Source organism: Protopterus annectens, chromosome 10.part0 (assembly GCF_019279795.1).
Source record: "Protopterus annectens isolate FY-2018-M chromosome 10.part0, PAN1.0, whole genome shotgun sequence".
NCBI classification, from domain to species: domain Eukaryota; kingdom Metazoa; phylum Chordata; order Ceratodontiformes; family Protopteridae; genus Protopterus; species Protopterus annectens.
In genome coordinates this window covers 349,104,354-349,122,587 of record NC_056744.1, presented here as the reverse complement: position 1 = coordinate 349,122,587, position 18,234 = coordinate 349,104,354, and the positions used below count along the sequence as shown (strand labels likewise).

The 18,234-nt window shown below is 39.7% G+C and overlaps 1 protein-coding gene across 1 annotated transcript in view; it reads left to right on the top strand.

Moving 5' to 3' along the window:
* LOC122814146 (allograft inflammatory factor 1-like) overlaps positions 1-14,190 on the top strand; it is a 37,507-nt gene extending 23,317 nt beyond the window's left edge. Inside the window, exons 5-6 of the mRNA XM_044086758.1 lie at positions 9,007-9,169; positions 14,028-14,190. Coding sequence (XP_043942693.1) covers positions 9,007-9,169; positions 14,028-14,190 — 326 coding nt within the window. The remainder of the gene's footprint in view (positions 1-9,006; positions 9,170-14,027) is intronic.
* Positions 14,191-18,234: the final 4,044 nt, after the last annotated feature.

Below are 18,234 nucleotides of genomic sequence, written 5' to 3'. Positions count from 1 at the left end.
ACTCCTATGTCATCTGCTGGATTGCAAAACGGCTCACAGGACACGCACACAGGTGGAGTTATCTCCACAGAGAGACCAGTCACCAGTGGATCCCCATAGGGCTCTGTGCTGGGACTCCTCATGTTTTGGCATCTAATTTTCTGAAGTAAAAGCCAATAAGGGCTCTCATTGACTGAGTTTGCATACAACTACAGGCTAGAAGCAGTCATTGAATCCCTAAATGACTTGGCCATCCTGAAGGAAGGTTTGCCCCAAATAACTGGTGCCAAAATCATGGACTGAAACTAATGATATTGTATCCTTTGGGAAATCCTCTTCCCCAGGGAATTGCCACACTGACAATACACCCCCTAACAGCTGACCCACTTGTTGAGATTTGAGAACTTGTACAGACAGTGACCTAACTTTTGACCAGCATGTGTCCATTGTTGTAAGAAGGTCCTTTTATGTTGAACAGCTTATAAACAAAGGGATTGCCTAGGTCTAGGGATGTCATTGTTCCCCTTTACTCAGCTCTCCAGACATGTACAAGAACTGAAATGTCCACAGAGATAGCATAACTGAAATGCCCACAGAGAGGTTACTAAAAGGATACAAGGTCTAAACATGTCCTACATGGATGAACTTGCCCTGTCACTGTGCAATCCTCTAAACTACAGACTTAAGAGGTGACCTGTCTGGCATACAAAGCATCCTCCAAACCATGACTTGCTGATGTCCAGTAAATCCCTCAGTAAAATGGCATCAGATCCCCTCTGTCTAGGGATCTAAACATCTTTAACATCAACAGAATGGTTTGTGAGGGACAGATATTGGGAGGACACCACTGCTCTGGGACACAAAGGTAATCCCTGTCCTTATTCAAATGCAACTTAGATCTATGAAAAGGAAATGGAGCATCTACCCCCAGGACTGGCTCCTGTTTACTAATGGACAGTCGGCTCCCGAATGCCTTATCCCATGTAAAGCCCCTTATCCCATGTAAAGCCCCTCTTATCTATGGTATGGTCATAGTTATTCTCATTAGTAATATATAATTATTAGCTAAAAGCTAGTGTTGGCTGAATTTTGTTATTTGCTAGTAGGTGGGGTGTGGGTAGGGTAGCCACATTCAGTTCCTGTCCTTGCATGTTTAAGCTGGTCCATGTGATATAGTTCGTGCTTTAAAACGTGAGCTTGGCAGAAAAGAACTTCAACTATATTGCATAAGAGAATTTCTAAGTTTTTATTAAATTTTTTTTTTTTTTTGCACTTTTATACAAAATTTAATTTGATTTAATTTGTGTTGAAGGCTAGCAAGAAGGAATTTTTTATTCTTATTTTTTTTCTTCAGTATTCACACTCTGTTTTACTGTTTTTAATCTTAGGTGTTATTAGAAACCACCCGCCCCTCAGCCTGCCCCCCAACTGCCTCTGGGCCCCCTCACATTGCTCACTCAACTGGAGTGCATGAGATCATATTCGTTCTCAAACTCCTCATACTGTGTACAAAAGGAAAAAAAAATAGAAAAAAAAAAAATTAAGCTTATTTCGTTAAGTGGTACTTAAGTGGTGTAGACTATTTGTAGGCTTGCTGAGCCTGTTTGCCTTTGTGTTTGAGGGAAGCCTTCTAGCTTGTTTTTTTTTTTTTCTAGCTTCAGCTTTTCTTTTTCAAGCTTTTGATATCAGCACTCTTTTCAGAAAAAAAAAAAAAAAAAAAAAAAAAATTTTCTTACCTACTGCTTTTTACTGTGCTTTTAAATTTTGGGCTTTTTCTATTAATTACTCAATCAATTCATTCTATTACTTTTTAGTAATCTAATTTCTACTCAGGCTTATTTTTTTTGCACTTCTGCTTCTTGTTCGTTGTTTTGTTGCTGAGTGTTTTTGCAGGTGCACTAGCGTGAACAGGTAGGTTAACAGGGAACTTTCTGAGAACTGCTGTGTGAGAACAGCTCAGTGTGGTATTCTAAAGTGAAGTAAAGCTGGATTTTAAGCACTTGGGCTTTGCCAGTTATTTTTCTATTGGGAGGCGGTTAAGTAGTCTGCACTTCTGAAGAGGGAGGAGCTGGCCTCTGCCCTTGGGGTCTTCTGTTGCTTATAGTGCATTATATAGTGCACCTGTATCTGAAGTTGGTGCTCTTTGTTTGCATATTATGATGCTGCCTTTGTGATCTAGCTTTGTGCTGGATAACGATCTACTAAATATTATTGGCATCTAAAGTGCTATTCATGGCAGCATTCTTCAGTAGGTTGTATTTCTTGGATTTTAGTGTATGGATTATTCAGTTCAGCAATGTTATTTACTTAAGGAAGCAGAGCAGTTGTTTGATTAGGATCATTCAAAGGATTTTGGTGGCAGGACTTGGGCTTCAGAGTTGAGCTTTGGTGGCCTGATTTTGAGCCCAGTGGTGTAAGTGTTGGTGAGGTAGCAATCCGGGTTTCAGGCTAGTTTACTTTTTTAGGAGGCCAGTCTGGGGAGCACACTCTCAGGAGAAAGGACTGGACTCTGCCCTTCTGAGCTGGGCATTTTCTGGTTGTTCTGTTAACCCGAATATTTGTTAAATATTTTACTGAAATTGGTGAACCTTTGAACTGTATCTCTGGTTCTAGATTCAGGTGCCTGAAATCTAGCTTAGATCTTTGTATAATTGTTTGTTCTTGTTTGCTCCTGTATATTCTTCCACCTTGTTTGCTGAATTTCTGTTTCTCTATATCATTTCTTGCATGCATTTATTTACTGATTTTGTTTCACTTGGAAAGAACTTTACTGTTTGTTCTTTTTTGCATTTTGTCACTTTGCATTACAGTTACACTTATTACTCTGGCACTTGCTCCATAACATTGCTATATAAGTAAAAGCACTCAAGCATAAAACATTCAATACTAAACCCCCACTTAAAACATGTTTTTACTATGATTTCTCCTAAGATTCTAGTATTTCCCTCCTCCAGTTGTCAATGTTCTCAATTGTCCAGCAGGTGAATCTAATCTCCTCTCATGTCCATGGGTGCCTCTATGTACACAGACACTGCCAAATACTTGCGAGAGATGCAGCTATTTAGCCCTATGGATGCAGCTGCTTAGCCAACTACTAGCTGGACCTCTCAACAGGAACAAAAAAAGACCTGAGCACAAGGAACTCAGCCAAAGCAACTACAGACACCACTCAAGGCAGGAACACACAAAAAACCACTCGATCAAACACATAAACACACAACAGAACAACAGAGATAAACACAAAAAAAATACCTAGCCAGCAGGCTCTGCACCAAAGCAGACACAAACAGCACAACTGCTACCAGAAGACACCCAACAAGCAACACTCAAACCACCCACCAGGTAGCATAAACCACAAAATACCCCAATAAAAACCAAACATACCCATAGGCCAGGCTCAACCTCAGATACAGAGACAGGGGGACATACCACTCAGAACAAGCTTGTCTTAGGTCACCAGGCTGAGCTGCATTTCGCTGCCACACATAACACACAGGGCTACAACCCGTCACAGTCAGCAAGCTGACGAGGCACCTCACAGCCATGGTGATGGACCACACGGAGATTTCCTGGAGAATATGAAGAGAGACATATGAGCAGTCTCCCTCATGCTAGCCTGAGGCAGGCTACCTAACCCTGAGCAGTATGTAGCCTGAACAGAGATGACCTACATAATATAGATACAAGATGACTAGCTGGTGAAATGCCTGCTTAATGTCTGGTGTCATCCAAGGGGGATGCACCCTATCACATCAAGATGTTCAAGGGTGCTTGGCTTACGGTCTAAGCTGATTCCCTGGACTGGCTTGGCTCATGTCAAATGCCAAGCCCGGTCACCCTGGGATCTAAAATGAGGGCAAGCTACTGTGCAATTGGGTGGGCAAAATCTGCAAGGCATCTGCTAAATACCTAGAAAACAAAAAATGGGAAGAAAAATTGGGCTGTATCTCAATGCCAGAAGTCTGGGAAACAATAAATGCACGCTGCAATTCAAGTTCAGTATGGAGAACATCGATGTTCTCACACTGAAACCTGGTTCAAGGCTCGAGAGCACTCCCCGCACTATTAGGTTTTTACTCATATCATGACATACTCCCACCCAAAACCCCTCCACAAACTCCATATCAAGGATCCATATTCCATAGGCACTAACCACCACTAAACAAATGACACAGTGGCAACGTTACGAAAATCGACCCATCCAAATGGCCTTACACAGGCAAAACTGCTCACAAATTATAGTACTACAGGCCACACCCTCAAAAACTCAGGAATTATGCACCTGAAATAACTGGAGGGAACTAAACTATAAATGCATTCTCCACATACTGGAGGATTGGGTCCTTAATCTCAAAAATATAGGACATTAACAACTTTATCAAGCCCAAGTTTCAGCAGGACGTTCCTGGAGTTTGTAACAGAATGGATATCATAGGCTAGTTCATGTTCACGAACCCCGAAAAAAATAGATCCACTCTCATTGTCCCATGGGGACAAAAAACACCACACCCCGTAGCAAACAAAATCAACAAATGGATCTGACTATAAACTAATCTCAAAGGACTCATCATCCCGCTTCCTAACCCAAACAAAAGACCATAGTGAGAAACTCTCCAAAAAAGCACTTCACACTACTCAAGAAAACAAAACTATCCTTTACTGCACCCCTGTCAGAATCCACTAATAAACCCTGATTCTTGCCCCTTACAATATCCGCTATGAACACCTCCCTCTGCCCATGGAACAGCAATCCCAAATAAAATAAAACCTCTTTTAAAATAACAAGTAAACTAGAAGATCCAGCGACCTCAAGCCATTAACACTCATAAACTGGAAGAGAGAAATCTATTACAAGACAGCACAAAATCCAACAAAGGGAATAAAAGACATCATTGATCATTAAAAAAATAAAAACGAAATCTCATAAAACTAAAATCAACCAAACTATCAAAGAAAAGTGGATTCAAATCTGAAAATAAGGCTCATCTCACCTGTTAGGAAATGTTAAAAAACTCACAGGTATGGGGACGAATGGTGTCAAAGCTCTACAAATGAAACAAAAACCTAAAGACATTGCCAACATACTGGCTAACAGGGCAGACCCAACTTCACCCCCCTAAAGGAACTCACCCTAAGGCAGCCGAAGCTAGCCTTGCAGAATCACAGGCTCAAGAGGTCGGAGCTGCTCTCTGTGAGTGTGCTCTCTAAATCAAAAAAACCGGATGGGAGGCCCATAAGTGACCTACCGGCTGGCCAAACCGAGCACTATGAGGAACCCATAAGGACATAAATTAAACTCAGCCCTTACCTTTTAGGTGGCGGCTCACGAGGGAGTGATGCAAGGCGCTGGTAGCTCAAGTGCAGGCAACTAATGTACCTGGCGGACCAAAGTAAGCTTAACAAGCAAACTGAGCAAAAGCTGAAGTCCATACAGGTAATGGAGCTCATAATATGACTCATAAACACGGTAGACATTGGACTTGGACCCAGTGGACTTTGTCACCAAAGATCATGCAAAGGAATATGGTGTCCTTGAAGTGTTAGTCACCAAGGCCATTGATCCCACAAAGTTAGTCCAATACAGCCTACCTTACAGCCTACCTTGACCTTGGCCACCCTTTAGACACAATGTAGGCAAACTGTCTGGTGAAAAACTAAGTAAAGCCATACATCACCATATGGCACAAGGGTTGACTTATGACAGAACCCACAGGGAACTAAGCCATTGTCGCCTGCTGTGTCAGACGCCCAAGCCCGGTCTTGAGGAGTAAGGGCTCGGTCCTGGTTCTCATGAGTTTGCAATCTACTTCAGAAGTAAGTAAAGGCGCCAACATGGGAGGAGCTGACAAAGTTTGCAGATGAGATGGTGACAAACCATAGTGCAAGTGGGTCGACAGAATGCGGTCTGAAGCCACATCCTTACAGAGGACTCACGCCAGAGCCATGGCCTGTGAAGGTTATGGCCCTATGCTACTTCATAAACCAATGAAAATATAACCCAAAAAACCATATAGGTGGCCATCCCCCATAGGTCCTGGAGCACTTCAGGAACCTGGGGAGAGTAGGACCACAGTGGCCTTTCTTTGACACTACATTCTTTTGACACTGGGAGAGACCTTCTACATTGCCCCTGGGTTTATGAAGGGATCCACCCTGATCATGAGCTGCATATTCAGATCTGTACTCTCATATTTCAAGACTCATTGATCGAAAAAGAGAGATGATCAACGGGATGAGCACATAAAGGCAATGCTCCGACGACATCTGACTCATAAACCCAGATCAAAATGATCATGGGATGGGTAAGGGCAATCTATAACCAAATGTGGAGAGATTATTTTGAGCACAAAAAGGTAAATTGGCTAGGCTTAAATAGCCCTCAATGGCAGCTAGCCTACTTGCCTATGAATCTGTTTGACTTGTAGATGCATCCAACTAAAGAATTTAGTTTGCTAGTTGGTCCTCCTGAGCTCTTTCATCCTGAGATTACAAGGGCAAGAGTAAATGTAGTATTTATATGAACTTACAGTACGAGAGGAAATGGGAGCACCCAGGGAAAAGCCACACAACTACAGTACGAGCGAACCTTCACAATTCCTGATGGCGGTAAATATAGGATGAAATTAGCAGTGAGATGCAGGAGCTGTGCAGCAGAAACATTAACCACTGAATTGCCAAACTGCTTAATTAGCACTGCTTAGACTGCAGAAAGAGTCGTCCCAGATTTCGATTATGTACAGCCAACACAAACTTGCTCAGTCATTCCAAAGTACTGTAGTGTAAGCATACATTAGGGGAGCTGCAAAACTTAGATGGAGAACTGGGTAGCAGGTAATGGCATAGGCACACATCTGGTGAAGTGCTAATTTTAACAACTAGGGTAAGCACACACTGGGTATGCTACTAAACAAACCAATGGGGAATTTGATAACTGTATATTGCATAATGACATTTTGATCAAGTACATTTTTTGTGTAGTACATAAACCAGTCAGCTGAGAATTTGGTAGTTAGTCATGTTGCTCCAGTGGAAGAAAGTGTCTCCTCTCTAATTCAAGTGGGATTAGTTGTAATGGCTTGTTCATTTATTCTTTAGTTTTGTTTTTCTCTACTGAGGCAGCGCACTGATGTCCATGGACCTTTGCTTTCCTTTTAAAAGGAAGCTTTGCTTTCCTAAACTTATGGTTTTGCTGTAAATCAAAAGCCTGAACTTGCATCTGGCTGTTCTAGAATTTGGAAAGGCGTAACTTACAAAACAGAGGAGAAGCCTTTTAAAAACAGGAAGGGAAAAAGTTGAATTTGAAGCCTGCTTGTGCTATAGCAGTGACAGCAATGACACCATCTCAAATTCTTTAATTTTAGTCTGGGGAGAGAGACAAATCTTGGTGAGAGTATAACTCGACCATAAAATACTTCTAGTTCCTGAAGGAGGCCTGGAACTATCAACTATGTGTACTTGGTATCAGGTTACATATGGTGCAGAGCAGTACCGTTAAGAATGACACCCAGATGAGTAACCATTTTGGGTGGGGGTGGGTAAGAAGTATTCTGACTGCCCATCTGTAAGTTCTTCCTCTCGCTTTCTGGAGCATATGATACGATTCCTGAAGTTGGAGATGAGGGCTGTAGAGTTATCAGGAAAACATGGCATCTTAAGAATTTGATTTTGTGATTGGCCCCATAGCTTTAAAATCATTTCAGACCAAATGTAGAGAATGGGACATGCGCAGTTCACTTTGAGCTTAGTACACCTTAGCAAAGGTGTACAACTTTAAGCTTTTAAACATCATGCAGCCTGAATGTTTAGGAGCTCCTCTGGTGACAGATGTCACTCATTTAATTATTATAGAGATGTTGAAATGAGCAAAAGAGTTCCATTACACTATTGTAGTGGATGAGGGTAGCTGAGAATACAGTAGGTAATGCTACAAAGTTGCCTGGATAGGGAAGTGACATCTTGTCCCCTATATAGAGTGGTGGTAGTCAGTCCTGTGCCCATGTTGCTTGTGAAAACATTGAATACCTGAATGTGACATGTAGAGCGCAGATTACCGATATAAAATTGCATAACGTAAAAGGGATAGTATTGTAGGAAAGTAGCTCTAAAAGTAAATGGACGAGACAAAAATATTCCTTTAGGAAGAGAAGTACTCGGATGCAAAGTAAAATAACATGGAAGAATGGGTAACGAGCTTCCAGGGTATGAGGTTCAGTTCTAACCTCCAGTCACTGTCCATGACTCCAATCTGTATGGGTTTTCTTGGTAACATGTAACACGATTTAGGTATAGTTCCACAAATGACCCACTCTATGAACCACAAACTCGCAAGTTTAGCTTGAAACTTAAGACCTAACCTTTTTTTTCCCCTTCCTGTCTTAATGGCAGAATGCCAATGCTACTTTGTGGGAGGCAATGCTGGCATTCTGCAAACCGTGTTTGCAATCACTTATGAGAGCATTCAGAATGTTTTAAGCTCCCTGGTTTCCATATTTTATTTGTTTACTGGTAAATTCCAACTTGGAACAAAGCCAATTTTCAGCGGAGGCCTGGGAGGAAATTATCCAGACATGTGTCTTTAACGTAGAAGGAAACTGGAGCACCCAGAGGAAACCCACACGAATGCAGGGAGGACGTGGACTCCGCACAGAAGGCACCCCAGCCGAGAATCTAACTGGAGAACCTCTTGCTGTGAGGTGATAATGCAACCGCTGCACCACTGCACTGTCCTGTATTCATCCTTTCCTTGTATCTGGGTTCTGGCTGAAGTCTGACTTGACTAGTTCATTTACCTGGTTAACAAATGAATTGTTGGTGGTATAAAAGGTTAGTCATATTTATGACCTGTGGAACAGACTTGCCATGAATACAAGAAACTCTTGGAATGGTTAATGGCTGGAAGATTGACATTCACAAAAAGTGAATATGGTAGAAGTGTTTGAAGTTGCATTTGGTAATACAGGACATGAGTGCACTTGCATTGTATTTCATTAAATGTTGTTCATTACCTGAACTGGACTTTTATTCCAGATATTTTAGATGTTTTCAAGGCAGCCCAGGACCTGGGAGTCTCCAGGAGCAATCAAGAGCTTCAACAAATGGCACTGGATCTGACTGGAAATGCTGGTCAAGCTCTTGGTTACAGAGACTTTGTCAAGATCATGCTGACGTGCATCTCTACCATGTGCAAAAGGCAAGTGTACAGTCTACAAGTTTCTTCTGCCTCTAGTATACCATTAAATGCATACTTTGCAGCAGTGTATTTTAATTATGATACAAGTTTGATAACTATTGCACTTTCCATCCATTTAAATCAAAGTTGTCACACTCGTGAAATGTAAGTTAACTATTGAATTTCACCATTATATCATAGGCCCTGTGCTTTGCACCCCCCCCCCCCAAAAGTGTATAAATCCAAAGCCCGACAGCAATTTGCTTATCTGTTCTTGCCACTATGTCACTACTAGCTTTGCTGGTGGTGATACTGCTGACACAGGCAGTGGGTATAAGGTCAATGGCTGTAGCTGAGGGCCATAGTGGGATGATGGCTACAGACTTAAGTACCATAAGAATGCAAACTCTGCTGGATCAAACTCCACTGAGTTAACCCCCTAGTGCTCACACTAGGCATCCACTCTTGTAATGAGCCATATTTGCCTCCCTCCCCTGGGATGGGTGAGCTGGTAATGGCTGCACAATCCGATCTCCACTGCCAGCTCCTACAGCCACCCAAGCTGCTACTCAGACTGTGGTCATCCGCAGTATAATCTGAGCTTTTATCCCTCTATAAAGAAAAAAGTCCACTGATCAGCACAATAAAGGTGTATCCTCCAATAAGGTCCAAAAAATGACACCCTCTGTTCGTAAATAAAAATATAAGTATATTTAATAGGTGCCGATCACAAACAAACCACACAGAACACAGATTAGAACATGATTTAGTGCGCTTTCGTCTCTAACCACGAGATCAGAATCAATTAGAAACCATAAATTACAGCTTTAAATACTCCAACAATAGTAATTGGCTACCAGTGAATTGTCATGCCAACTAATTAACCTAACAATATTCAATGTATTGAAAACCTTTTGTACAACCATAAAGTTGCTAAGATACCAATGAATTGTACATGTATAATCATAAATAAAAGTGTATATAAATACATTAGAGTGTGAATAGTTAATGTATTTTAAAGAAATTTTTTTTAAAAAACAAATGTGTATAAATATATAATGTACACACAAGTGTATAAATGTTCATAAATAAGAAATAAAGAATAAAAAGTGTAAAGGATATTGCAAATATATATCATTAATAAATAAGAATACTAACAATTGCACCTAAATGTATGTGTATATACTTGTTGAATATAAATGTTCATGAAAAATAAGGAAATAAAAATACACGAATAATATATATAAATGTAAGTGTAAAATGTAAGATATAAAAATTAAATATAAATTTAAATTAAATTTAGCATAAAACATGTACTGAAAGCATATTAACCAAAACAAGTACCAAAACATGTTATGCAAGTACAATGCTAAAAATTAATAATTATGAATAATAAAATATAATCTGGAGATTATTTTGGATTTAATGCCAGTAATTTCAATGCAGGTTTCAAAGAGATATGGTCATTCATGCCCAAATAGAGGCATGAATCCAATCTAATCTGCCATATTAATTCTCGAGATTCTAAAAAAGTTTCCCAATCACCTCCCCTCTCTCTGTTTCACTTCTAACACCCAAAATTTAATATTTGTATTTTTACATTTTAGTGTGTGCCTAAACAAAGCATTGTTTTCATTATTTTTATTGATATCTCTTATGTGTTCATAAATTCGAGTTCTCTGGTTCCTTTCTGTTTTCCCCACATAGCAAGCCCAGCAGGTCTTACAATATGCAAGATATATTACTCCTTTGGTGTAACAACTAGAATAACTATTCCTCTTTAATCTAAAACCAATTCCAGGAATAGTTAATTCTAATTCCAGGAATAGTTGATTCTTTTTCCACAGCTAGGAATGGACACAGTGCGCATCTACCACACTTATTGGGTACCTCCTATAACTGAACCTAAGGGGTTGAAAAATTGTTGTCTTGTCATTCTCCTGAATATATTCCAAACCCCATTGATGCCTTTCTTCAACCAACAAATGTCAGCATAATATGTTAAGGTTAACCGTGGTAATTCCGGGGTAACAACTATTCCCATATTGTCCACTGCTGGGTTAACCTCAGCTTGTGCCCTAATGTTTAATGTTGGTATACTCATATATCTCCATTGCATATCAAAAGTGGACAATATTTAATGTTACGATTCTTGACCATTTCCTTTTTAATAGTCTGAATCAACCTATTTGGATATCCTCTCTCCTTAAACAAATTATGGACAACTTCCATTTCCTCCATAAATTCCCTAGAATCACTTGTCATTCTTGACTCTTATTTGACCTTTACAACATTCTTTTTCAAAAACAATGGATGGTCACTCTGATAATGTACATAGGAGTTTGAAAAACAATTTTTTCTATAAATCCTAGATTTATACCCCTTTTTTAATTTATCTTTATCTTAACATCCAAATAATTAACTTCGTCCTTAGTATGTTGGAAGGTAAATTGGAAGAACTGGGTAGTTCCATTTAAATCAATAAAATTTCTTTATCTGTCCCATCCCATATAATAAAGATATCATCCAAAAAACAAATTTGTTTAAAACATGAACCAAATACATGGGTAAGCTCCCAGTATAACATTATTATATTAGCGTAAATTGGGGCACATGCCGAGCCCATTGCTTACACCATCAAGCTGGTGATAAATGTCACCCTGAAAGTATATAAAGTTGTATTTTAAAACCAACTCCATACATTCTAGGACAACCTTATATTCATCAGTGTTAAGCATGTTGAATTCTGTAAGCATATTTTCAAAGCATGTTGAATTCTGTAAGCATATTTTCAAACCATTCCAGGCCTAGAGTGTGGGGTATAACTGAAAACAAGTCCCTGACATCTATTAAGAATGAGTAATCATCATGGTAAGGTACAATATTGAGCTTGTTCAAAAAAATCCCACAAATCTATTGGAATGTGTGGGTATTGCAAGTAAAAATACTTTAGCTTAACATCCACGTAAATAGCTAAAGTGAGTATTAGAGCCCTGAGATGTCACAATTGGCCTCAAAGGGGGATTCTCTACCTGTTTATGTACTTTAGGAATCTCGAAAATTTCGGGAATTACTGGCTTTGGTACTCTCAGGAAGTTGTGTAAATCCACATCAATAAGTCCCTGCATAAGGTTATCTTCCAGTATAAGATCTATTCTCCTATATAATATATTTATTTCATTCCTGGGGATAATACAATATCTGTTCCCTGTATTCAAAATCATCAACACCCTATTGGTATAGTCCCACTTGTCCATAAGGACTACCCCTCCCCCCTTGTCGGGCTTCATAATTCTTAACTTCTCATTACCTTGCAATTGTTCAAGGATTTTAACTTCCTCTATGGATATTTTTATATGAATGATATGAATTTATTTCTTTAGACTGTTTGTGAATAATAATAGTTAATGTATTTTAATGTATTTATATGCACTTTTTATTTGATTATATATGTACAATTCCTTGGTATCTTAACAACTTTATGGTTGTACAAAAGGTTTTCAATACATTGAATATTAAGTTAATTAGTTGGCATGACAATTCATTGGTAGCCAATTACTATTGGAGTATTTAAAGCTGTAATTTATGGTTTCTAATTGATTCTGATGAAGTCTCGTGGTTAGAGACTAAAGCGCGCTAAATCCATGTTTTAATCTGTGTTCTGTGTGGTTTGTTTGTGGTCTGCACCTATTAAATATACTTATATTTTTATTTACGAACAGAGGGTGTCGTTTTTTTGGACCTTATTGGAGGATACACCTTTATTGTGCTGATCTGCGGACTTTTTTCTTTATTTTGGTTTTGGTGGGTGTTTGGAGTCAGAAAGCTTTTGGAGTGGTCTTTTATCCCTCTATGCCTGCTGGCTACAAGGGAGTAAAGTATTAAACAGAACTTTATGTCCCTACTATTATGTGCAGGGATCCCCCACTTGCAGACCTTCAGGTTTATTTGTTGTGCCTACAAACCATTGTGATGATACATGCACACAGACAATAATAACGAAGCAGCAACACTGATACTAAAGAGGAACAATATCTGTTGATCAGCTTCAAGAAAGGCAGGCACAAAACAGATAAATGTGGATGGTAATGGATACAAATATGACTGTCTACAGGCACTGGAAATGTGCATTGCACTCTGTTGGTGAATCATAATTGCTTTCATGCAGAACAGACTAGATGGATGCATTTTCTGGATTCCTGTACCCCCATATGCCTTTATACAACTGGTGATGTTGGGCAGACTTCTGAAGTGTGCCTCTGAATGAAATAGCATACAATGTAGGATAGGATGAAATGAGGTATGCTATGTATGCAGACATGCTTATATAAAAAAGGAGCTGTCGTGAGTAAATTCACTTCAAGAACATGTTTAGGGGTGAAAATGAATGTGAAGTTTTATGAAATACTAAAATCAGGAAAGATGCAGATCATCTCTGTTGGATGCCCCCCTCTGATATTTTATATAGGTGGGACTATTAAATGATATAGGGCTTGTGTGCAAAGTCCTGCAAAAGACTGGAAAATTTTTTTGGGGGGCTGAATTAAACTTGGATTTTGTGTATTCTCTACAGAATTTTGGTAACCCCTTTTCTGAGAGGGGTATCAAAACTCCATCTTATTTATCCCACCCTCCAAAATTCTCAGAAGGTTGAGAAGCACTTGGCTAATGACAAATAACTTTATAGTATATAGTTAGACTACCTAGGGAAGGCGGTGTAATTCTTCCTGGGTACTGTTTGCATATATTTCTGTTATTGAAGTAATGGATACAAGAAAGCGGGTACTTTTGTAGCATGCATTGAAGGAGCTCTTATAAATCTGGAAGGGAACATGTGACCATGTATCTGAACTTTTTTTTTTTTTTTTTTTTTTTGCAGAGTGTATTACACTGGCAGAACTGAAGATGTGTATCAACCCTGTTTACTGGACTCTCTTAGCACTTACATGGAACTCTGCTTTTCTGGAATTTCATCACCCATAATGGATTTCCCACCCCCACCACCTCCATCTCCTGCAGATGGGTGGTTTTCTCCCCTTTGAGTTTGCATGAAGACCACAATGGGAATGGGAGAATGTTGTCGAGAGCCAGAGTTCATAATGTAGAATCCTCTTGATGTTGGTTGATTTAAGTAAAACACTATTTGTAATGCAGAAAATAAAATTTAAATTTATTTTGTATTTGACTAGTGTTCCAAGTCTCTGAAGCTGTAGTGTATTACTAATATTTTCTGCTTCATTACTAATATTGCTTTATTACTAATATTCTGGCTAAGAACTTGGTTATATTCAACTGGGCGTATAAGATTTAAGTCAAATCACTGAACCACAGACATTGCCACAATTTACTGGACACAGACAGGCAAACTTCACATAATGGAGCTCATAAACAAAGATATAGGGAATTGCAGACATTGGACCGACCCCAGTTTGGCCCTCAAGGGCAGCAGATCATGCCTTTGAACTTGGTGACTGTGTCAAGTAGTCTGGCAAGGCCATTGATGAGGAAAGGCAAGTCACAGCCTACCCCCCTTGCCCTTGCTTTCACACAAATACCCCACCACTCTGGTATTGTAAAAAACTACCCAAATAAAAACCAATATGTCACAAGATGGGTTGCAAACTGGCTTGGGACAGAAACAGACAGGGTTAGAGTTGCTGCTCTTGCTGGACTCAGACAAGCAGCCGGTCACAAGTCCCTTCCCACAGGGCTTCATCATTTATTCCCATACTTCAGGCCCGAATTTGAGGCACACCCGAACAAGGGACTTTGCAACACACGCAGGCGCAAACTGACAAATAGTGCGTGCAGTGAGTGGAAAATAAAGTGGTTAGAAAGACCTTCTACATTGCCCACCTGATCATGAAGGCTCACTGCTGGACAGAGGCACAACAAAGTAATCAATATGTAACAGACTGAGCATGCATATTTTCAGGAAGTATACAGCCTGTACATTACAATGTAACTATACAGTTTTATTCTCTGATATTGGTTCACTATTTTAATCCCGTCACTGCTTACAATAGCTTTTTCTGATTAAGCATTGCAGCCCCTTTTTAAATAAGTTGGTACTGTATAAAGGGAATGGAGGGGGGCTCCTTCAACTGAAGATGGTATATACACCTTGGGTCCATTCCTCTTTGAGGAGGCGGGGATCTGTATGGATCTGTGTCAACATTTAGCTCTTTCTGTTGCTGCTTTCCACAACTGGTGTACCTCAATTACTTCCACTACAGCAGTTCCCCCTTTATTTTTCCTTCTGACAACTGCTACTTGTCACATTTTAAATAGACTTGGTGAATCTTTAATCACGATATTGTTTGTACATGCAAAGGGTCCACTATAATAACTTTGTTTTTAAATCACTAAATGTTTGGGGAGTTCCCCAGGCCTCCACTGAAAATGGGTCTTAAAATGGGTCTTGCAGAACAGTCCCACCTTCCTGGCATCCAAATGCAGTTTGAGGCTGGACACTAAATGTTACATGTATGACTGGTAGCTATACAATGCACTTGGGTGTCTGTATGGTTACATTTCTTGGTACAAGACCATGAGACTTTGCTTGGAGTCAGTGCTAGAGCAATATTGAAACTTTCTTCTGTGAGAAGTACTGCCTTTCCATCAGTGATTCTGGTTTCTAGTCAGAGTTCTTACTTTGGGCAGGCAGTATTGTTGCCACATATTTTCCTCATAGATATGGGAACATGAATGAGAATATTCCATCTTGATGCCAAGGTAATTAAGCGCTCTGAATTTCCAGGGAAGGCTCCAATGAACCCAAAATTTATTGGGTTCAAAAGCTGCATTGACCTGTTAACCCGCTGAGGAGGATAAGATGCCAGATAAAGGTCCTTCACATTAGAAGCAGCTTGTACACCCATTCATGACCCTTCGGATATATCAATATCAACATGGCTGTTTGGGGGGGGTACTGCTGTTCTTGTGTAGTGTCTGCCTTGTACAATGCCTATTCCTTCCATCGTAGAATGAATGCCCCATGATCTGGAAAAATAAGCAGTCAAAAAGTTTCTTAATGGTAAAAGTATTGTGAATTTGTAATCCTAGGCAGTAACTAGGCTAATGGCCCTAGGGCCCTTACAAGCCTAAGTGCTACCCTTGGGGTATTCCTAATACTGGGGAAACAAATCCCATATGATGCAGTAGTGTCTGAAAATCTTATGTCCAGTAAACAAATACTAAAATTGTTTAGAAGTCCATCTATCCTGCTCTTTTACAAGGGTGTAAAAAAAAAAAGCAGAAATTAACATTTACCCACAGATATTGGCAGGAATCCTTCCCAGGCTCAGTAACAATAACCTAGCTCTTAAAACCCAGTCCATTTCCTCTTGGACATAATTGCACATCCTTTCTGTTCTCCAAAGGAGCAACCATGTCGTGGCTGCGGAAGGTTCAATGACCAGTCCAGTCACCCAGTTAATGGCAAATGTGGGATTAAAAAAATTTGATATCTTGTCAATTTTTATACAAACCTGGGGTCATAATTTTATGTAATTCTCTTCCCCCATAATGTAGGGTTACTACCTGTCCCTTTTTGCTAGGGACAGTCCAAGTTTGGGTAGTTGTGTCCTATGGAAAACTAAAATGGCAAATATCTTGGGATTTTGGGGGGAAAAAATTCTCACATTTTCTTTAATAGTTGCACAAAACAGCTATTTTGTATCTAAAATGTTAAATGGCAAAAGCAATTCAAATGCTACAAGAATAAGCCCCCCCCCCAATAATATAAAAAGTGCATAGTGACTAGTGACAAGATATGGAACGTGTTTAGCATATGCAGTTGCAAAAAAGTTGAGATTCTGAAAAGAAATTAAGAAATTTAAAGGCTTAGTAAAAAAACATGGCTATTGCCCTTTTTTTTTTTTTTTTTAAGTAGAAACAACAAGCAGCATTGAGAGAAATACCACCACAGAACTACTAAGACTTCACTGAACAGCCATAACTGCATGATGGGGACAAAATGCCTTTGAGATGTGAAAGTTTGCAGTGAGCAAAGCCTCATTAGGAGCCCCATTACCATGTCTGTGAGCTGAACCCTGTGCAGTTAAAGTAACCATACAAGTGTTACCCCCCTCCACACACACCATGCCAGCTTTGCTCCTGCCATACACTGCAATGAGTGCACATCAGAAGGTGCACATTTATCTCTCTACTCACTAAATAGTGCAGCAGAGCTTTTTCTTTGAATCGCTCTACTGTGCTCTTCCAGTCCCAGTGAAAGTCCTGGAGAAGAGCACATGGCTAGCTTTACATTAGCTGCCCACCTGGACTGCCGCACTTGGATGTGGCTTTCTGCACTGTCCACTATGGTGCTACAATCCAGAGCTGTGTTAGGCTGTAGCACACTTGTTTAATTGCTCCAGCATAACTTGCTGAGCAGCCCTACTAGCAACATGATTGGGACAGTGTGTTTCTGGACACATGCATACAATTGATCATGTTTGTGTGTACAGTATGCGATACGTCCTTAACTAGGATCAGCAGTGAGAAATGTTATGCCTGAAAACTTCTGTCCCTTTTCAGCTATACAAAGCAGCACTTTTGAACAAGTTAGATAAACTTGGTCTCTTGTTGCTTATGAACTTCATACCAGCGAAACTATCCATTATCAAAACAGCTGCCAAATGATTGTAGTGTGACAAGGGGGTGATTCCAATTAGCATGAAAGTTTGAATTTTTTGCAATAGTTTTTGAGATGGTTCTAGTGTAATGATGCAGTCCTGTGTATGAAGGATTCTTTTGGAATTCAGTCCACATTGAGGGGTACTAACCATAGTGAAGTAATTTACAGGTAAAAGAGAGGGGTCCTGGATCTGGCTATGACTTTAAGACTATCTGGCTTTGTTGAGGCAACTATAGTGGTGCTCATCTTGAAGAGCTATTGATATAAATTTGCAGATTTGGCTGGTGAATCTTTGAATAAGTATTTTGGTATGTGTAGTGTGACTAGGGATGGCATATGCTTGGCATCGCATTATTACTTGAAACACAGCCACACTAAATTTTTTTCCATTTACATACGTTATAAATTGTATACACTTTTCTTTTTCCATCCTTCATTTCAACAT